The 22,561-nt window shown below is 41.9% G+C and overlaps 1 protein-coding gene across 7 annotated transcripts in view; it reads left to right on the top strand.

Moving 5' to 3' along the window:
• fgfr3 (fibroblast growth factor receptor 3) overlaps positions 1–16,551 on the top strand; it is a 70,008-nt gene extending 53,457 nt beyond the window's left edge. For 2 of the 7 annotated variants that reach the window (XM_054795680.1, XM_054795683.1), the window contains exons 8-18: positions 44–188; positions 1,316–1,494; positions 5,327–5,472; positions 5,583–5,704; positions 6,016–6,126; positions 6,219–6,409; positions 6,599–6,721; positions 6,934–7,004; positions 11,363–11,500; positions 13,067–13,172; positions 13,253–16,551. In XM_054795680.1, the coding sequence (XP_054651655.1) occupies positions 44–188; positions 1,316–1,494; positions 5,327–5,472; positions 5,583–5,704; positions 6,016–6,126; positions 6,219–6,409; positions 6,599–6,721; positions 6,934–7,004; positions 11,363–11,500; positions 13,067–13,172; positions 13,253–13,417 (1,497 nt within the window). In that variant the 3' untranslated portion in view covers positions 13,418–16,551. Of the gene's footprint in view, positions 1–43; positions 189–1,315; positions 1,495–5,323; positions 5,473–5,582; positions 5,705–6,015; positions 6,127–6,218; positions 6,410–6,598; positions 6,722–6,933; positions 7,005–11,362; positions 11,501–13,066; positions 13,173–13,252 lie in introns of all 7 variants that reach the window. The other 5 variants (XM_054795681.1, XM_054795685.1, XM_054795682.1 and 2 more) reach the window with 3 other exon arrangements.
• Positions 16,552–22,561: the final 6,010 nt, after the last annotated feature.

The following is a 22,561-nucleotide window of genomic DNA, read 5'->3' on the forward strand; positions in this document are numbered from 1 at the left end:
TCTCTGTCCCTCCTTCATGGTGTCCCTCTGTCATCCTCCACAGACGGCCGGTATTAACACTACCGATAAGGAGCTAGAGGTTCTCTTCTTGGCCAATGTGTCTTTTGAGGATGCGGGCGAGTACACTTGCCTGGCAGGGAACTCTATTGGCTTTGCTCACCACTCTGCTTGGCTCACGGTGCTCCCAGGTACACGTCCAAACCATGTGTGGACTATGTCTAATGCTGTACAAGTTAGTGTAAAAGAATTTGTTTCAAAATGATCAAATATGTGTAGTAGTATAGACCTTTACAGATACAGTACCTCACTAAGGTTAGTACACACCTCACATTTCTGCAAATATTTTATGACATCTTTTCATGGGACGACAGTCAGTCTACAGCTTGGATAACAGTGTAAATTTATGGTCCCCTCAAAATAACTCAACACACAACCATTAATGTCTGAACCACTGGCAACAAAAGTAAAAATGAAGTAAAAATGTCCAAATTGGGCCAAAAGTGTGACTATTTTGCGTGACCACCATTGTTTTAACACTGCCTTGAGTCTCTTGGGCATGGAGTTGACCTGAGCTTCACAGCAGCTCAGTTTCAGGGTGTTGGCAAACTTCTTATAGTCTAAAACATCTTTATGTAGAGCAACAATTCTTTTATTCACATCCTCAGAGTTTTCTGCCATGAGGTTTCATGTTGAACTTCCAGTGACCAGTATGAACAGGAATTTAACACACCTGCTCCCTCATCACACCTGAGACCTTGTGACACGAATGAGTCACATGACAACAGGGATGGAAAATGGCTAACTGGGCCCAATTGGGACATTTTCACTTCAGGGTGTACTGACTTTTGTTACCAGCGGTGTAGACATTAATGGTTGTGTTTGTCATTATTTTGAGGGGACAGTAAATTTGCAAGTTGTACACTGACTGCTTTACATTGTTTTGAAGTGTCGTGTCTCAGTGTTGTCCCATGAAAAAAATATTATTAAATATTAGCAAAATTGTGAGGGGTGTACTCACTTTAGTGAGGTACTGTACATGTGTTATTGTTCCTCTAATTGGACAAATACACCGCTTTGACCATGAGGCTGCTGTGAAGATGTTTTCTATTGTGTTTGTTGTGCACCATGATAATTGCCTCCCTGGAGAGAAACACCTCACAGATGCAATTACCTGTTGCAGGCCAACACCACCTACTTTACAAGATAAAGTCTCTTTTCACTGCGCTATTAGTTGTGTTGTTTACATGTGGATTAATGCATGTTACACAGTAAAAGTACCTCTAATTGTTCTCCCATCTCCCCAAAACAAAATCAGTGAGTCCGGAGAAAGAGGACTATTATGCAGACATCCTCATCTACGTAACGGGCTGCGTGCTCTTCATCCTGGCAGTGGTCATCGTGGTTCTTTGTCGCATGAGGATGACCACGCAGAAGACGCTGCCCACGCCGCCCGTCCAAAAGCTGTCCAAGTTCCCCCTCAAGAGACAGGTAACAGAAAGTAGATACAAGATTTGCACAACCCTGTAAACCCCTCCCCCTGCAATCATTAGGAGTTGTTCTTTCGTTTTTTATTTGTTTCATTTCTTCTTGTATTTCATGTTTTCATTACTGTATTTTAGGGGTGTTTGTTTAGAAAAAAACTGTCTTGTGATGATAAAAATGAACGATAAATGAAAATGAACCAGATAATTTTGCTGGTCTCCATATACTATATTGCCATGTGCATGCGTGTTTGTTTTCCACGTCTCTGGCCTCATTCAGGAAGAGTGTTCACTCTGTGAATTGGTTCAGCACCCAGACGCTTGATACCCTTCATACATACTGTATATTCACCGGCAAACAGAGTGCGACCTCTTGTCAGTCATACAGTCGTTTTGTCTCTGTGGGGAGAGGCGGGGCCGCTAGCATACACACACTGACACACAGCAAAAGCGTGGAGCTTCGTGAGGAGCAATGGAAGGTAACGTGAGGGAAAAAGTTGCTTGCAAAGCCAAATGCCACAGCATCTGTGTGACAATATTAATAATGAGCAAGCTGAGCCCATCAACACAAACAATTTGGTCAATTTATTTGAAAGTGGTAGCAACATAAAAGGCAACAAAACAAATTTGCCCACATCAAACATATCCACCTAACCCAGTTTTCCGATCTGGGGAAAAAAAACTACATATCGATATGTAGAGCCTTCATCCCAACAGTCAACATGACTTGAGACGTTGGGTCGACAAAATAAATACAAAAAAAACAGCAAAAAATTGTGTGCGTTCACAGAAAGTCATCTTAATACAGTTGAAAAGCCAGAATTTCAAGAAATACTGAAAACCGTTGTATGTGAGAAAATACATGTCACAAAACGCCAATTCCGATTTACACTGCTATTTGTACAAGTATGAGATCTTCCGTATTTAACATTTAAACTTTTTTCTCATAATGTCTGGCAACCTTTGGTACCTTTTGTATTTTTCAGTGTGGTCGTAATATATAATCCATTGTAATGTGCTGATTTATTTTTAGAATTAACACTAGCCAATTAAAAAACAAGTTTCAGGTGGAAAATGTGCCCCAAGCCGTACTTTGGAAACCCTGCCCTAAATGTGACACAAATATGATTACTTATACCCAAATACCACTGATGTTTTTATTACTCTTCACTCTTTTTTTTTAAGATGTTTACTTTCAAGGATGCAGCACTTACATTTTTTGTTTTTTTATAAGGTTTCTAAATAGCCTGAGAAAAATTATTATAGTGCATTAAACATTTTTACTCCAGTAACTTCTAAAAAATAACTGTAATACTACTCGTAATAAATACATGACACTTTTCATTCTAAAGTTAGTATCATCAACGTTTTTTGTCAGTTGGCTGGGAGACGTGACATAGTTGCACTGCCTTATAGTGAGTTGTGTGGTGTTAATTTACACTTTTGATGTTTAACGTATTGAATATTATTTCCTGCCTTATAAATGTATAATTTCTAAGCGAATAATACATGAATTTCAATGCTGAATCTATGAAGATGTTGGTCCAAAGTATACAAGATAGTCTAGCGTTCCTTTTAGGCATCTTGTGTTAGTTAACTTGTATATTGTTAATATTTCAATATATCGGATCTGTAACGGTAAAATTAAGCCATAAAATTGCTGCTGTGAGAAAAATCCTAAGTAACCAAAGTGAATTATGAATAAAATGAAACAGTGTAGAATATAAATAAGCAGCAAAGGTTGTTATATCTCTCTGCTGTTTGCTGACATGTGTTCACATTTATCTTGGAGCGCTCGCACCTCAGGGGGGTATTTATGCCCTCCGCCGACTGTCAGTGCTAGTTTTACGTTTCACTCGCCCCTTCGGCTACTTGGAGAGAAACACCCCCGCCCTCAAAAAAAAAAAAAAAAAAACAAGGAGCAGCTGCACGGAAACGTCAAGAAAAACGTTGGTTTAGTTCAGGTCAAAAGCAGGTTCAAGTACGGTTGACTAATGAACATTTGAACACTTTGAGAGACACGCGTGGACTTTCCTGCCTCGCCCTTCAAGCTAATACAATCTCTCACATCAAAAAGTTGATTTTGCTAATGATTCCTTGCTGCAGCAAGAATTCACATCTCTCCTCTGGCCGTGCTTATAAGGCAACGATCTTATTGCATTTTTCTGTAATCTTTGCTCGCTTTTGGTGAAACTAATTTCCCGCTTCTCTCCTTCTTTTTTCATAAGCGACTAAATCTCCCATAAACCTGCTGGCATCTTCTATCACATATTACTTTTCATGCCTCCCAAATTTGGGGCCGGTCTCTTTTTTTTTCCCCTCTCTGGAGCTTCACAACATTTTTCTCATTTTGCTCCAGTGGAGAAGTTGTTTGCCAGGCGTCCACACAAACACAATTCATCACAGCGCTCGCAGGAAGAGGAAACTGACTTTGCTGATGGATGACGTCCATCGCTCCTTCTTCACTTCTTCCTACATTTGTCTTTGTTACATCCAGCTTCCACACTTCGTTGAAGTCGCCACTCGTGTTAGCGTTTGGAAAGGAGCTCTGACATAGTGATGTTTAATGTTAGTGTAAAGAAATAACAAGTACAAAGACAATTTCTCACTATTACTGCAGTGGATCCCCGCATATTTGTGATTTTTGCATTCCTGTCCCTGCAAATTTGTGGATTTTAGTCAATTTGGGGGAATACCCACTCATTTGTGCTTTTTCTCTCTGAAAATAAAGCATTTTTTGCCGAAAACACATTTCATTCATCCTAAATTGGTAATAATTTATAAATACGTGATAACAAAGCATAAAATGTACAGGATAGTAATACAACATACATGGATGATTAACAACGTGACATCCTGGCTATGAAAGCACTAGCTTCGACTGTCAACTTCATTATAATCGGGCCTCATAAGTTTCAGCAAGATGAACACAAGTTACTATAAGATGGTAAGTGGAATTGCAACAGACAAGCAGTATGGATTATGTAGATGGGGTATCGGAGAAATGCCTTCCCAGGCTGCTAAGCTCGCAGGATGACCCAGCAGAGCCGTCTTCCACTGTGAGCTGCTGGAAGAGGCCCAATAACAGACAGAAACGGGGTTGTAGTGCTGACCTAACGACCAGGCTAAAGGGTGGACCGTACCTCCGATTCCATTTGTTCTGTCATATTTCATTATCATTCATTGGTAGGGGGTTTTTTTTCAATATAGGAGGTTTTGGAGGGGGAGGACTGAGCCATAGTGCTTCATTACAGTCAAAAATAGACATTTTTATGGGCGTCTCTTTCACTATTCTCAAGTTGTTTTGGGACTAACGTTCGCGAATAGCGTGGCTCTATTTATACAGTACAACATTAAGTGTTTTTATCATTGTTAGCACGCAGCATTACCAAAACAACATAACTGATTTTCACAGTTCTTTGTAGAGGGGCAGGACACGGGCAAAGGGAAAAACCCATTAAATGTTAGTTATCCAAGATTGTTTCAGTATTGTTTACATTGCATTCCATGCTGTTCTCCATCCATCCAGTTTTTACCGCATATCCTTGTGTAGGGTCACGAGAAGCTGGAGACTATCCATACCCCCCTCTTTTGCAGTATTTATAGTCACCTTATTGATAGAGCGGTAGGATTATCAAGAGTTGCTCCTTGAAAAATGAAGTAACTAACATGAAGAACTAAACATCCCATCACATTAAAGCCAAACTTTATTAAGGTCACTATCAGAAGATATCAATGAATTTCTTTGAATGCATGTCCTCTGTCCTCCCCCTTTGACCTTTCTCAAGCGCCATTGTTTCCTTTCAGAGACGATAACAACCTTCTTTTGTTTTGCACCCAAGCAGGTGTCCTTGGATTCCAACTCCTCCATGAACTCCAACACGCCGCTGGTCAGGATCGCCCGCCTGTCGTCAAGCGACGGACCCATGTTGGCCAACGTCTCTGAGCTGGAGCTGCCCTCTGACCCTAAGTGGGAGTTTCCTCGTGCCCGGTAAGCTTGTCCTTCAGCATATTTCCTGTCATTAGACCTTAGATTGGGTACAAACATGTAGGCCATTGCTGCATCCAGGTAGTGAGGTTTTTTGCTCGCTCGTGTTTCAGGCTCACTTTGGGCAAACCGCTGGGCGAGGGCTGCTTCGGTCAGGTGGTGATGGCCGAGGCTATCGGCATCGACAAGGAGAAGCCCAACAAACCGCTAACTGTTGCTGTGAAGATGCTAAAAGGTGAGAACCAGTCCACGTCTATGATGATTACTCAACCCTGACTTTGCTATTTTCTTTTGATATTACCTTTGAATACCTGAAAGATATAGATTTTGAACCACTGAGTCTTGCTGTTTACACTATGAGAATATACCCGTCCCATCTAGTAGTCCAACAATTAGTCCTGTGGGGTATTTTACTGTTGATTGGACTTGGGAGCTTTTAAGGTGTTAAGACGCATGATGATGATGTTATTTTGTTTTTTTTCTGTGTTTACGTTTTGCTTGCTAGTATTGCTTCTGTTCTTCTCTGATCGGTCTACTGTCTTTCAGATGATGCCACAGATAAAGATCTGTCAGACCTGGTGTCTGAGATGGAGATGATGAAGATGATCGGAAAGCACAAAAACATCATCAACCTGCTGGGAGCCTGCACACAGGACGGTGAGGCCACAGTGCAGTGAAGACAACAAAGTCGCTAGCATGTTAGTGGTGCAACGTGTCCCGGAAGTGACTGTGCTTTGTTGCGCCTGCAGGTCCTCTGTACGTCCTGGTGGAGTACGCCTCCAAAGGCAACCTGAGGGAGTACCTGCGGGCGCGCCGGCCACCGGGCATGGACTATTCCTTTGATACGTGTAAAATCCCAGACGAGCAGCTGACCTTCAAAGACCTCGTGTCCTGCGCCTACCAGGTGGCCCGAGGCATGGAGTACCTTGCCTCACAGAAGGTCAGTCGTGTGTGTGTCTGGACTTCCAATTGTCCTTACACTCTACAGTAAACTGCACCAACTAGCAACTTTCAACATCTCTATTTTGGGAATTCCACAAGGCACAACCTTAGAACCCCATGCTTTTCACATGTAACACACTGAACAATTACTATTCCTGATGTGTTTGATGTGTTTGTACTTCCCCAGTGTATCCACAGAGACCTGGCAGCCAGGAACGTCCTTGTGACAGAGGACAACGTGATGAAGATTGCTGACTTTGGTCTCGCCAGAGACGTGCACAATATAGACTACTACAAAAAGACCACAAATGTGAGTGTTTTTTTCTTTTATTCACATTATAAAAATACTGGTCAAAAGGTTGTAAACTCATGAATTGTTGTTGGACGTGTTTTTGTTGTGTTTGGTTTTGGGGAGAGGATCAGTGATGGAGTCAAAATGGCCGCCATTGTACATACATGATATTTGTGCTGGCTCAGCTGTGTGTTGACCAAAGCGGTGCTGTTGTGTCTGTGTTGTTGCAGGGCCGTCTGCCCGTGAAATGGATGGCTCCAGAGGCTCTCTTTGACCGCGTCTACACGCACCAGAGCGACGTGTGAGTGTCCTTTGCTAACCAAGCGTCGCATGCCGACCGTCCGCTCATGTGGAGCTCCTGTATGCTGTTGAAATCTCACGACGGAGCATGTTAGCGTCAGACGCTCAGCACCCGCGTGTGAATACGGAATGAAAACCATGATCCCGAGCTCCTCCTGTATCAGCAGCGCCGCATTCCTCGCCGCGTTTGTTTCGTAATCTCCGACACGACATCAGAGAGACGGAACCACAGCGGTGCCTCAGCGTCTTAGCCATGTTTTAACAACGCAAATCCAATCTGGCCCGAGAGAGAGGGGGAGATAAGAGGGTCAGCAGACTTAGTCCCATCCTTCCCTCAGGGTGTTTTTCCATTAGGATTCAAAGAAAAAGACACCTTTAAGCACCTCTCATGGCTCTCACCGTGGCTCTATCGCAGCTCACTAAGGTTGGAGGTCACAAAGGAAGGTTGTCTTGTAGTAGCAAGGAATCCCCCACCCCTCAGCGCTGTATCCCCCAGCACAGCCATCCAAGGCAAACACGGGCCCCCGTCAACAGCGGCTCCCCCGTGTGATTACACCAGACTGGGAACAAGCTGAGACGAGAATCAAGCCGCCGTGTTTTTTCAGCAGCTCTACATTTACAAAGTGGATCCTGCAGCCAGACCTTACTGTGTGCAGTCGTAGAACCTCTGCAGCCAGGTCACTCTCACACCGACTTCCCTTTATCTCCCTAGGCTTTTTCATCAAGGCGCTACAATAATAGAGGAGGCAAGGCAAGTTTATTTATAGAGCGCAATTGGTAATTCAAAGTGCTTTACAGAAAAGAAGGGTAAAATCACGACATAAAATCATTCCATAAAACATAAAATCACTATAAAATCATTACATTAAATTCATTAAAATCATTCCAGAAAAACAAACAAAAGTAATAATGAATTCAAATTGAAGAGTGCAGATAAAATACAGTCAGTTGTCATATGCACAGTTGAATAGAAGTGTTTTCAGCCTGGATTTGAACATTGCCAAAGTTGAGGATTGTCGCACATCTTCTGGAAGACTGCTCAAGATTTTGGCAGCATAAAACTGAAATGCAGCCTCACCATGTTATAGTCCTGACTCTGGGCACCCACAGGAGACCACTCCCTGAGCTTCTCAGAGCCCGAGATGGTTTATGTGGCTCGAACATGTCAGAGATGTACTTTGGTGCAAGATCATGACAGGACTTGTACACAAGCAGAGCTGTTTTAAAGTCTATTCTGGCACAGGAAGCCATTGCAGACACCTGAGTACTGGACTAATATGGTCATATTTCCTGGTTCTCGTCAGGACTCGAGCAGCAGCATTCTGGATGTACTGCAGCTGTTTTACAACTCCTTTATAGAGCTCAGTGAGAAGGCTGTTAAAGTAGTCTGCTGGAGACAAAGGCATGGATTAGTCTCTCTAAATCTGGCTTAGACACTATTCCCTTCATTATGGCAATGTTTTTTAGGTGGTAAAAAGCTGATGATGTTATTGCTGTAATGTGGCTGTTAAAGTTCAGAATAATAGCACACAATGGCAACACTACAACATTAATGCAAATATTTACATCCTTAAAAAACAATTTTTAAGGTTTACATTAGTGTACCTATTTACTTCACTGGGTGCACAATGATGAGTCAAGAATGAATGTTATTAAATAACTACGGTGCTCTGAGTCAATCCAAAATGTTAAAACTCAAACCTTAATACTTGTGTGCACAATTATGTAACAATTATGTGCAAGATGTAAACATTTTATCACTTCTTTATTTTTATACATTTCATTTCACGCTACTCCCCTGGGAACTTATGCCTAAATTAACTTCTAGGTAGGGATGTTCGATATTGGCTTTTTTGCCAACAGCCGATATGCCGATATTGTCCAACTCTCAATTTCCGATACCGATATCAGACGATACCGATATGTGTAAAATCACATATATCCTGTCGTGAAATTAACACATATCTGTTGTTAAGCTAATGGATACAGCATCAACAATTAGCTTCTCAACGTGGCTGTAAAAATCACTGTACAACATCTGAGAAATACTTGTGATTAGGCTTAGGCTGTGACATTTGTTTTAAAAGTCAACAGAGTAGCCATTTACATTTTTTTTTGTTTTTACATTCATCAACAAGTCCAGTGACGAAAATCAAGTGTCATAATTTTCATGTTGTCCTAGCACTCTTAGTGCGGCAGTAGTGACGGAGCCAGAAATTTTTCGTTTGGTGAGACCATTACTCACATGGGGTGGCAATAAGTTGATACCTGAAATGTCTAGATGGCCAGTGGGGAGTGACCACCACTCTGCCACTTTGCAGCAGCACGCTGCATTGGTTTCCACGGCACACTACAAATTGCATGTACACAGTAATTCCGTGCCAAAATTAACATATTTCGCACCATCAGATTTTAATTACATTACAGTGAATTTATATCCTACATACCTTTTGTCTTGTCCTCAAGATCTGATCCCTGAATTTGAAAGGCTGAAAGTTGGACTTAACTTTCAAAGCACTTGGATGACTACATGTGGTCCAACACTCAGTATAAATCCGATGCAAAATTGAAGAGGAAGAAATAGTCTACCTAACAAAGATGTATATGAATGAAAATACACCCGATATCATATGAAAAAGCGACATTTTCACGGACGTCCCCACAGACTCTCCTAATAGAGCGAGCACACACAGTCTCAGATTTTACAGCCGCTTACTTCCGGGAATTGTAACATTCCTACTAGTGAGGATAGGTCGGCATATCTAGAAGATGGATGGAAGGAAGGAGCAAGCTAGCTTGCTACTGGCCACCCACGTTTGTTTCCACGCTTGAGAGGCGGTTTGATGAGGTTATCATTTCCGTGGGAGCCCATAGGCCTATATACAGCATTGTGTTTATTATCGGCTTCATTATAGGGAAAAATCCCTATAACAGTATTGACCGATATTACATTTTTAAGCCAATATCGGGCCGATAATACCGGTGGGCCGATATCCTACTCCTACATCCCTACTCCTAGGTCATTCACATCGTACACAGGACGCATGAAGGACATATAAAATACTGCAGTAAAAAGATCAAATACAAGAACAAAATGAAAGTAATAAAAAAAGAGAACAATTCCTTACTTTTATTCCTGTGGTTGTCTGGCACACTGGAAGAGGCGTTGCAAGGAGGGGATAGACAAGCTGTTTGGGAGAAGGAAGTCTCAATAATGAGACGCCCACACTGCTTAGTTATCATCCATTTCATAGGAGCAGATACTGTCACATGTTCAAAGGTGCCATCTTTGTCCTTCATGATTGTTGCGACGTTTGAGCGGCTTGGACTAGTGTTTCTCCACTTTCTGACAGTCTAATTTCACTTCACTTTTCACTTTCACTTTCCTTTTTGTTGATGTACTGCATTCAGAAGAGTCTGCCTCACGCTTGGGAGACATCATGAAGGGAAAAACGTTAACGTAACAGGAAAGGTCGTAAAATGTATAGGGTGTTGATCTATTTAGAACACGCACCCCCTCCTCACACAAATGCACAAATTGCTTACGTCCAATAAAAACTCAACTTTACACAACTCCATAGTGCAATACTAGAGTATTGGTGCTGGTCTTCTCCATCAGCCACATCATTAATCTTGTTTGAGTGTAAAGTAGCATTGAGAGTAAACAGTACCTCCATTGTCATTTCTCTTATTTACTTTGCCTCCATTTACATGCAGCAAGCAGCTTGCTTGAAAATATTCACATCAGACTGACTTAAACTTGCTCATTCCTCCTAAAAATGTGAGTGAACTCAGCGTGACCCTAAAAAAAAAACCTCCCTGGCTTCCTTCCAGCACATAATAATGACGATGATGATGATTAGCTGTTTATTCAGCAGCTCAATGTCCTGAATTTTAACGTCTTCATTTCTCCCTCCTCTGTTTGGACTCGGCCCGGTAGCTGCTGTCCTCTGCCCTCTCTTGACCCAAGCATGCATAATTAGATTAAAGTGCCGCCAGGAGAGGACGGGGGCAGCACAACAATAGCGCAGCAGGCTAATAGACTGCACATTATCTCGTTAGCGTCCTTCGTCTCTCTGGCGTTCAGGAATAATGCAGCACTTACTTGGCTACTTACAGTGAAAGGAGACATGACTCAGCTTATAACTTCACACTCTTACACACATCCAGTCACCTAGCAAGAGCTGCGTCTTTGCAACAGCATCACCGCAGTGTTCCTCTATGTGTCTAATGTGTGAAGCATGTTGACTTTCACAGTAAGTTATTGAAGGTCAATATTTGTATTGATTGTCGTCCTCTGAGGGATGCAGGCGGCTTCACTGTGGTTTGACCTCTAATGTGTATTGTGTTTATCATCAGGTGGTCCTACGGCGTGTTACTGTGGGAGATCTTCACCCTTGGGGGCTCGCCGTACCCGGGCATCCCCGTGGAGGAACTCTTTAAGCTGCTGAAGGAGGGACACCGCATGGACAAGCCTGCTAACTGCACACATGAGCTGTAAGTGATATAGCAGGTGGAGGTGGTGGAAGACCTCCAGAAATCCAGAGGGACAGTTTTTGGGTCTGTGCTGTGGTTGTACTGAACTTCTGAACTCACCCCTGAAGTTGTACAATTCATAAACAGAACATAATGTTAGTTTTAAATGCATTTAAGGTGCACAACATTTCAGTACACCTTTGTTTTATGTCCATCCATCCATCTTCTATGCCGCTTATTCTCACTAGGATATGCTGGAGCCTATCCCAGCTGACGTCGGGCGAGAGGCGGGGTACACCCTGGACTGTTCGCCAGCCAATCAGAGGGCACATATAGACAAACAACCATTCACACTCACATTCATACCTATGGACAATTTAGAGTCACCAATTAACCTAACATGCATGTTTTTGGAATGTGGGAGGAAACCGGAGTACCCGGAGAAAACCTTTGTTTTATGTGCCCAACTTATTTTTACACTTTCAAAAGAGTTAAGAATGATAATAAAAAAAACAAGACCTAGCCTTCACACTTATTGATATTACCTATAGTGAGGGGTGGGAATTGATAAGGTTTTTTATTATTCTGCTTATCGATTCTCATTTGGAAAAAAGGAGGACAAAAAGTTCGAATAGCATCAAGTTTGGTTGGTTTAAAAATAACATGACTTTCCAAACCCAACAGTGAGGTCAGCCAAGGGTTCCTTGACAGGTTGCTGGGGGGTTCCCCAGAAAAGAATCATCTGCCATGTCACGCCAAAATGATACGCCAGTTTCATTGTCATTAGTGTTTTATTGATTTTTATATCAGTGTCACCTGTGTTAATTTGTTTCTTACGAAATCCTACTAAATACATGGCTTTTACATTTGTGATCGGAAGGTAAACAAAAAAGATTAACAAATTAGCTCAATTAGCATTGTGGAACAGAACTGAGAGTCTTGTTGCTGAATTTATTATTTTTTTTTTGCTCAGAGGGTTGACGTGTTGATGAAACTCTAATTCACCAACTTGGCCGCTAGGTAGAGCAACTCCTCTCTGGTTGAATTGGTAATGCTTTAATTTTATTTGAACGTGCATACAAGTTTCAATGGAATACATCACATAGTTCAATTTGCAGTTCCACATGTCCAACAGGAACAGGAAGAAGCAAAGCTTATTTGATCCTACCCCCCATCCGTTCCACATCTATTGGAGTACATTTCCTCACTTCCTGTATTTCATGTGATTTTTTTTTATACACACAAAAATGATAAAGTATCAATGTTGTAATAAAAATGTCAGGGTTTTCTCGCAATCATAATAAATAATAATCATATATAATAATCAATATAATAATAAATACAAATAGACAGAACAAGTTCAAGACTCTTCTTCCTTGTATTTTGCAAACATCAACTGCTTGTACTGTTTCTTGAAATCGCTCATCTTAGTGCTTTGTTTGAGTTCCTTTCTCTATCCATTCCATCATTTGATTCCACATACTGAAGTAGATGTCTCGTGGGGTATGTCTAGTGTAAATCATGCATTTCTCGCTTTTGTTGGGTCAGCGTTGAGCTAAAGCTAACGTGCTAATGTGTGTGTTGCAGGTACATGATCATGAGGGAGTGCTGGCATGCGGTGCCGTCTCAGAGGCCAACCTTCAGGCAGCTGGTAGAAGACCACGACCGTGTTTTATCCATGACCTCAACTGATGTAAGACTGCACACACACGCACACACACACACACACACGTCCAACTTTTCCCTTATGACCTGTGTCCCGTGCTGCCACAGGAGTACCTGGACCTGTCGGTGCCGTTCGAGCAGTACTCGCCCACCTGCCAGGACTCCAGCAGCACCTGCTCCTCGGGGGACGACTCCGTCTTCGCCCATGACCCGCTTCCAGACGAGCCCTGTCTTCCCAAGCAGCTTCCCAGCAACGGCGTCATTCGGACGTAAGACCCCAGCTGGAGGGAAGGCGGGACGAAGGAATCGAGTCTTTAACTGGACGAAATTTGAAGGATTTTCACAAAGTCTATTTTTATATTCAGGCCAGTCTTTTCTTATGGACAATCTGAGGAGGGAGGGTGGGGGGGGGGGGGACCATTCTGTGCCTACTGGGAAAGAAGCTTCCGGATGCTGGAGCAGGAAGCACAAAATCTTTCGGTCTTGAGACTGTGCCAAAGGTTTAGGACGCTCTCCTGCCAGGGTAAAGTCACATCCATCATGGCAACAGTCTTCCAAAGTCCCTCAACTGCCGCTAGCGAGCGTCATCGTCACGCGTACGTGTGAGGTGACCAGCACACTTTAGAAAAGAATCTATTGTAAATACGTACAGTACATGCAAATATTAGTGTTTTATTGTCATTTACCTTCAACAAAATTTGTTTTTGTTTTGGACGGAAGCAATCTAGACGACACTGTCATGGAAAATCACGAAAAGGCCACGCTGAAAAAAGGTTTATAGATTCATTAAGGTGTATATTTGTAAAGATATTTATAGATGAACACGGCCAGGTCTGCTTAATTAAGAAAGAACGTGATTTTATTTCCAATGTTGTAACTTATTTTACGCACTGAAAAGATGACAAAGGACAGGGACGAGGAAACAGGCAGAACATTATGAGAAAAAAACTCAAAGCTATGAGAAAAATGTCATTTTCAGAGAAGAAAGTCGGAGCAATAAAAAAGTGAAGTCGTGTGAACAAAGCGATACATTTACCAAAGAAGCATTCAAAAATGCTTACGGGAAGAAAGCATTTAAATTTACAATAAAAATGGCAAAAATAATGTTTTATCTTTTCGCGTTTAAAAATGTTACAAGGAAAAAAGGTCATAAAAAGTTGTAAAAAAAAAAATGAGAAGAAAGTGGTAAAGTTACATTAAACACGGCAAAAAGATCAAAAAGTTTCATAAAGTCACTTGGAAAAGGTCAGATGGAAAAAAAGCTAAATTGCAACAAACACATGGAAAAGATCAAATTGTCACATTATAATAAAAAAGAAAAGAAAAGAAAAGATCAGGCTTTAAAAGTTACTTGGAAAAGTTGACGGAGAAAAAAGTTATTAAATTACAGGAAAAAAGTGTAAAAAAATAAAATACCAACATTAAGATTAAAAGTCACAAAGTACATCAACTAAAGTTTGATCAAATAATACAATCGGAACAATGCTGGAAAAAAGTCCAAAAATTAAATATTAAAGTTGTACTGAAATAATAAAGTTATGAAAGAAAATTCGAAAGAAAAAAAAAAAAACTCATAATGCTCGCTCTTTCTTCTCGTAGTAGTATGTTTTTCTTTTCGGTATCTCCCTCATAGTCGTTGTGGTGGTTAGCTTCTGTCTGGTGTGTTTTAAATAAAGAGAAGAAGCCAGAACGTTCCACAAGACAAGAAGGCGGCCATCTTACTTTTGGCTCAAAACGCCAGTGTGAAGGCTCATGCTAGCCGAGCTGGCGTTGTGCTTTGCAATACGGAAGAGACGTTCATCAAGTCTTTGCTGGCCAAGAGACTTTTATTAACCTGAGAGGCCTTTAAGTGGAGAACCTTCACGCAACACGAAAGTCCCATCGTGCTTTGCACCTGAGCAGTCCAACAAAGCAATACTTCCAGTGGCCAGCAGGTGGACGTTTGTTTGTGTGTGTGAAGAAGCTAACACGTTGCTCTTCAGTATTAAAAATGACATGAAGTCTCGCAAGTTATTATTATGATTAATATTCCGTCACGGTGCCAAAAGAGTCTTAAAAGTCTGCTTCGTCTCTGAAAGTGCAGCAAAGCATCATGGGATGACAAAAAGTAAAAAAAAACAACAACAAAAAAAGAGAAAAGAAGTGGTGTTCACGCGCTGCTAAAATTCCCAACAAGACTGTGTGAGTACTTAATGAATTGTACCCCCTTTTTTCGCAAAGTACTTTTATTTAATTCATGCTGGGAGACTTTTGAATCACTAAATAAATCAAATAGTAGTATTAAACAAGCGAGTCTTCCTGCAAAACGCTAGCAAATGATTGGTTTTGAATGTAAGGAAAAGAAGCAGAATGAAAGGCACTTAAAGACGTGAAGAAAAAAAAGACGTTGGGTTGCTTATTTTTATTTATTCTTCCATGCTGTGTCAAAGCTTTCCCTATGGTGAGAGCGTTTTTATTCAAGCTAACTGCTTTTTTGGGGGGGATTTTTTTGTTTGTTTGTTTTTTCATTCGTTGATAGAAGAGCCAGATGATCACCTCACTCGTTACTGCCCCCTATCTGTCATCCACTGTTGCAGCATCCTCCACGCTCACTCAAGCTAATTTGTTGTCTGGCGCTTTCAAACTGGATGTGTTGTTTTTCACTTGTGCGTGACGTTGTTAGCGCATGTTCCGGAATGCTCGTGATGTGTCGACCAAGAGCGAACGTAAAAAAAAAAAAAATTAGCACTCTGAGTGAATTTGTACGAATCGTCGGTGTTGTCACGTTTTTCATCCTAAATAGGCAATTTGGCTGTAGATCGGATGCTAACACGAGAAGCTAGCAGGCAAACCATAGCATTACAACCCCGATGTGAACGAATGTGGGTTTTTTTTGTGAGAAAATTTGAAAATGAGCGCAACTTGTCTGATATGTTTACGTTTGGGTGATGCACACTTTTTAAAAACGACTCATAGAGCATTTATGACTTCTTGTTTTATTGTTGCTTTTTATTTTCCATGCTGGAATTTTGTCTTTTTTTATTTTTGTCTTCCTCATGCATTGATTTGTATTCTCTTCATCAGATTAATTTATAGTTTGAAACGTGCTTGCTGATGTACATAAGAGACATTAGACTTTGTTTTTTTAGAGTTTTATGTAGCCGTATGAGCTATTTCTTTTTTTTATTTTGCATTCCACTTCAGGTGTTCTACAACAACAATAGCCACATAATTTATTTGATTTCCCCCGTCTGTCTAACATAGAGAAGCGGAACTAACCGTTTGTTTCATAACATGTCGCTTGTGATGATGAGGATGATGATGATGATGGAGGCTCCGGAACATTCCACCACGTTCACGTTCACGTCACGCATCTTCTTCTCTCTGACGAACTATGCTGTTTTCAATAAACATCTTATATGTTGTAATATGAATGGAGACTCTTTTTCCATCCATCCATCTATTTTCTATGCCGCTTTTCTTCATTAGGGTCGCGGGGGTATGCTGGAGCCTATCCCAGCTGACTTCGGGCGAGAGGCGGGGTACACCCTGGACTGGTCGCTAGCCAATCGCAGGGCACATATAGACAAACGTTCACACTCACATTCATTCACTTCCAATTTCGAGTCTCCAATTAACCTAACATGCATGTTTTTGGAATGTGGGAGGAAACCGGAGTACCCGAAGAAAACCCACGCATGGGGAGAACATGCAAACTCCACACAGAAATGTCCAAATGGAGATTCCAACCCAGGTCTTCCTGATCTCCTGACTGTGTGGCCAGCATGCTAACCACTCAGTCACCGTGCGGCCAAGCAACAATGAGCGCATCAGACTGAAAGCAAAATAACACGAAGTACACATACAGTCATGGAAAAAATGATTAGACCACCCTTGTTTCTACAGTTTATTGATCCATTTTAATGCCTGGTACAACTAAAGGTACATTTGTTTGGACAAATATACTGTAGTGATGATAACAAATATAGCTCATAAGAGTTTAATTTAAGAGCTGATATCTAGCAACTTCCATGGTTTTCTTGATAATAACCAAAATCACTTCAGTTCTTACATGAATAGCTATAGCATTGTACTGCCAAAAAAGCTATTTTTAGTTATTTTAGTTATTTTTGTTGTCATTGTTATATTTGTCCAAACAAAGCGTCTGTGTAGGCTCTCAGTCGTACAGGAGTTGTCCATCGAGGAAAAGGCTTCTTGAGACGTCATCTGTACTTCTGTGTAGAAGGTGTCGGACGTTTCGCTCCTCATCCGAAGAGCTTCGTCAGCAAACTAATAAGTGCTGGTAGCTTAGGCCTTAAATACAGTAAGAGTGGGCGGAATTGGTGTGCCAACACCCTCCTCCTATTGGTTCGTTACACTAAGCCTGGGCGGAGCAGTGGTATAATCCTATCCTGTTATTCACACCTACGATAAAAGGGAAGTGTCGCTCCCTGAATTGGGTATGAACGACTCTGATACTGGCTTGTTAGCATCTATTGTTCTGGCTCGGCCCTGCCTTCACCTCATTTGCAAGACTAAGAGCTGTGGGTTTTGGTCTCAGTAACCTGCTGAACACAGGGTCCAAATTAAACCTCAAACCCCCATTCCGATTCAATGATGGGTTCTGTTGTTTGACAAAAATAGCTTCCTTTACTCCTCTTTCAAACCATCTGTTTTCTTTGGCCAAAATCTTAACCTCGCTGTCCTGAAAAGAGTGATTGGTAGCTTTCAGGTGTAGATGTACTGCTGATTGAGGACCACTAGCATTGTCCCTGCGATGTTGATAAAGCCTTTTTTGGAGCATTTGCTTAGTTTCCCCAATGTAGTGCTCTTTGCATTCCTCATCTTTACAGTGGATGGAATAGACCACATTGCTCTGTTTCTGGTTTGGAGCCTTGTCTTTAGGATGCACTAATTTTTGTCTCAGGGTATTTACTGGTTTGAAATAGGTAGGAATTTTGTGTTGCCATAAGATCCTCTGGAGTTTTTCGGAGACCCCCGCTACATAAGGGACTACCACTCCTCTCCTTTTTGCTTCTGTATCTATGTACCATGTATCTATGGCCTTCCAAAAATCCACAAGGAAGGGTTTCCCCTCAGACCCATTGTCTGTAGCATTGACTCTACCACGTACAATGTAGCGAAATATGTAAAAACAGTCTTATCCCCATTGGTAGGCAACACTGATCATCATATAGAGAACACAAAAGGGTTTGTGGCGAGCATCAAAGACCTCAGATTGGAGCCAGAGGAAACTTTGGTGTCTTATGATGTGACTTCACTTTTCACATCTGTCCCCACCTCAGCAGCAGTCTCGGTGGTGAGGAAGAGACTGCTCGAGGACTCAACTCTGCATCGGAGAACAAAACTCAGTGCTGACCACATCTGCCAATTACTGGAAATTTGCCTTAACACCACATATTTTCAGTTTAGAGGGAAATTCTACAGACAAATTCATGGTTGTGCTATGGGCTCACCAGTCTCACCCATAGTGGTGAATCTGTACATGGAAGAGATGGAGAAACAGGCTCTCACATCCTTCTCAGGGACAAAACCAAGGCACTGGTTTAGATACGTGGATGACACCTTTGTCATAATCAAAAAACAAGAAATTCAGTCTTTCACAGATCACATCAATGCGGTGGACACCAATATCAAATTTACTCGCGAGGACACTAAAGAAAACCAACTAGCCTTCTTAGACTGCAAGGTAATTATAGGAAAGGACAGACAGCTACTTACAGAGGTCTTTAGAAAGGCCACACACACTGACCAATACCTGCTTTTTGAATCAAACCATCCACTACAACATAAACTAGGGGTTATTAGGACCCTCCAACATAGAGCGGAACAAATACCAACTAGTGCTGAGGGAAAGAAAAAGGAGACACAACATGTCCAGAGAGCGCTCTCAACCTGTGGGTACCCACGGTGGGCTTTTAACAAATGTCAAAAGAAGAGAGTAGGGAAAGAAACCCAAAAGCCCACAGAAGCAAAAAGGAGAGGAGTGGTAGTCCCTTATGTAGCGGGGGTCTCCGAAAAACTCCAGAGGATCTTATGGCAACACAAAATTCCTACCTATTTCAAACCAGTAAATACCCTGAGACAAAAATTAGTGCATCCTAAAGACAAGGCTCCAAACCAGAAACAGAGCAATGTGGTCTATTCCATCCACTGTAAAGATGAGGAATGCAAAGAGCACTACATTGGGGAAACTAAGCAAATGCTCCAAAAAAGGCTTTATCAACATCGCAGGGACAATGCTAGTGGTCCTCAATCAGCAGTACATCTACACCTGAAAGCTACCAATCACTCTTTTCAGGGCAGCGAGGTTAAGATTTTGGCCAAAGAAAACAGATGGTTTGAAAGAGGAGTAAAGGAAGCTATTTTTGTCAAACAACAGAACCCATCATTGAATCGGAATGGGGGTTTGAGGTTTAATTTGGACCCTGTGTTCAGCAGGTTACTGAGACCAAAACCCACAGCTCTTAGTCTTGCAAATGAGGTGAAGGCAGGGCCGAGCCAGAACAATAGATGCTAACAAGCCAGTATCAGAGTCGTTCATACCCAATTCAGGGAGCGACACTTCCCTTTTATCGTAGGTGTGAATAACAGGATAGGATTATACCACTGCTCCGCCCAGGCTTAGTGTAACGAACCAATAGGAGGAGGGTGTTGGCACACCAATTCCGCCCACTCTTACTGTATTTAAGGCCTAAGCTACCAGCACTTATTAGTTTGCTGACGAAGCTCTTCGGATGAGGAGCGAAACGTCCGACACCTTCTACACAGAAGTACAGATGACGTCTCAAGAAGCCTTTTCCTCGTTGTCCAAACAAAGGTACCTTTGGTTGTATCAGGCATTAACATGAACAAGAAACAAGGGTGGTCTAATCATTTTCACCATGACTGTATGTTTCTTTGCCTCCCGTCTTAGCTTGTGGTGTCGCCACATTTGGAATTTTTATTTTTGCTTTATTTTTATTTGGACAGCCAAAAAGAGCCAACAGGGACGACATTTTTACAGTGTCGGGCGGTGCACTTGGTACCTGGTCCTTCAGTAGGTTCTTGATCCACCTCTTAAAGGAATATTGCTCTTCTTTTTTGGGAACTTTGCCCATCGTCCACAATCCTTATGTGAGGCATGAACACACGTCTTGCTCTTTTCTGTGCGTTCTAAATAGAGAAAAACTGCCAGCACGAGGCAGCTAACAATGCACGCAATGGGATTCACCTGGTCCACCCATAAAGCCCTTTACTGAAACACCTCCAAAAACCCGCAACCGTGTTTCATCGTTTTATATACCTCTTGTGGCACATTCATGATATTTTGTATTAACATGTAATACTCACAGTATTTTGCCATATTTTGGTCATTTTAAGCATCACCGGAACGTCCTTCCTTAGCGCACTGATTTCACAGAGCCCAAAGCAATGAACACTACTTAGCAACATTGACAGAGCATGTGTTGTTACTCATCATGGCAGACTTCGTGAAAGCCGACGATTAATACTACGTATTATTTTTACTTGCTGAGCAGATCCAGCTGTAGTGAAACACTACGCCATTCTCTTATAGAAAAATAGCCGCTAAAATTAAGTCCATTCTCTTTTTGTTTTTGAAATAAGTAATGAAAAAGTAAAATAAAATCATCGACCTTCTTTGTAACAAACCTTTAGTGGTGCTCAAATCGTGCGTGTGAAAGTTTGTGCTCGTGCATGTCATCGTGCACGTGCTGGCTTGCTTGAAAAATGTTCAACTTTTCATCGCTGTCGCCCAGACGAGAACCAATCAGCAGGCGTTTCATTGACTGACCAGTGAACGGACAGGATGCTAATCAATACTCTCTCGCAGGTAAACATTGAGGAAAAGGCTACACTCGCCGTGTCAGATTTTTTCCCATTTGACATTTCTAAAAACAATATAAAGATATAAAGAAAAAAGCTTGTTGGCACCAGACTAAACATATTGGGTAAGTTTACATTAATTTACATTTATGTAGGTTTATCTTCAATACTAGCACCGGTGTAGCTGGTCACAGCCGCTCGTTGCCTCCGCTTAGGTGCGCTGACGCACACACAGGAGTGAGACATCCACGCCAACATACAAGAGGGCAGCGGAAAATCCAGTCTATATCGATATGAACGATATGTTTGTTTTTGATATCGTGCTTAAACGATATATCGATATTTTAACAGTATCGATATATCGCCCAGCCCTAGTTCGTGTCTCGCATAAGATTGTGGATGATGGGCACAAAATTGAACATGCATGAATTTCGCATGTCGCTTGGCGAGATGGAGACTCGCAATCGCCCTGTCCATTGAAAATGAATCGACTAGAGGCGACGTCGCCTCCCGTGTGTAGAGCCCATGTGTGTAGAGTCAGAATCCACTGCTTCTGTCTTCAGTCTTGGCAGCGTGTGGAATCTCAAAGTTCACCAACCTTTCAGCTTATTGCCACAATCTTCTACTATACACGTGCAAGGTGTGATTTGTAACCTAGCATTAACTTTAGGATTAGCATTAAGCAGCAGCAGCAGCAGATCCAGTCGCTAACGTTACCTCTCGGTAGTGGCATTGTGAACGCCGCTGTGAGCAAGGTGCTGTGTCACTATGTCAGAAAAGTAGTTCTTTGGTGTTAGCTCCTACAATAGCAATGTTGCTGTAGCTTGGTTAATATGCAGGACACATTATGTAAATGGAACATTGCTGGCGGTTTTTTTAGGTTTTTTTAGAAGGCTTTACAGTACCTCGTGCTAGCTGTTTTTCTCTCATTAAAACACACAGAGAAGGGAAAGACGTGTGTTTGCATCTCACATACTTGCGAAGGAAAATTCTCAAAAAATTGCAGTTGTCCTTTAATACCACTACTATCACTTCACAATTATCAATAAAATACAAAAGACGCATGCAGGACTCAGCCTTAAGAAATCACAAAGTCTAACACTATAGATAACCGCCAGTTTGCTATAATACCATTATTACTAAAGCACATAAATTGTGGTTAAAAAATAGCATCTGTTAGCATGTTAGCTAAGAAAGAAAGAGAGGCTGGGGGAGGGGACTGTTGGCTCTGGTCCCGTCTCAAGTGCGTTCTGAGGGGAACATCCTGCCCCTCCATGGAACTTCCTCAGCGGACTCAAGTGCTCCATTGATGGAGGTCCTGTGAGGGGGACTTGTTTTTCGCTGCTAAATGAATGTTTCTGTTTGTGCTGGTGAACCTTTTCCATTGCCCAGTGACACCCCCCCCACGCCTTCCTTCTCTTTCCATGTGTACATTAGAGGCTCCGCTGAATGTAGGAATCATTTATGTAAATAGTAAACCTCATTTATGAACACTATTAGAAGTTATAAAAGGCACTTGCAGTTTACAGCCACTAGAGGGCGACACTAGAAGCTCCAGGCTGCTGACTCATGCTAGCTAGCAGGTGAGAA

Source organism: Dunckerocampus dactyliophorus, chromosome 13 (genome assembly GCF_027744805.1).
Source record: "Dunckerocampus dactyliophorus isolate RoL2022-P2 chromosome 13, RoL_Ddac_1.1, whole genome shotgun sequence".
Lineage (NCBI taxonomy): Eukaryota > Metazoa > Chordata > Actinopteri > Syngnathiformes > Syngnathidae > Dunckerocampus > Dunckerocampus dactyliophorus.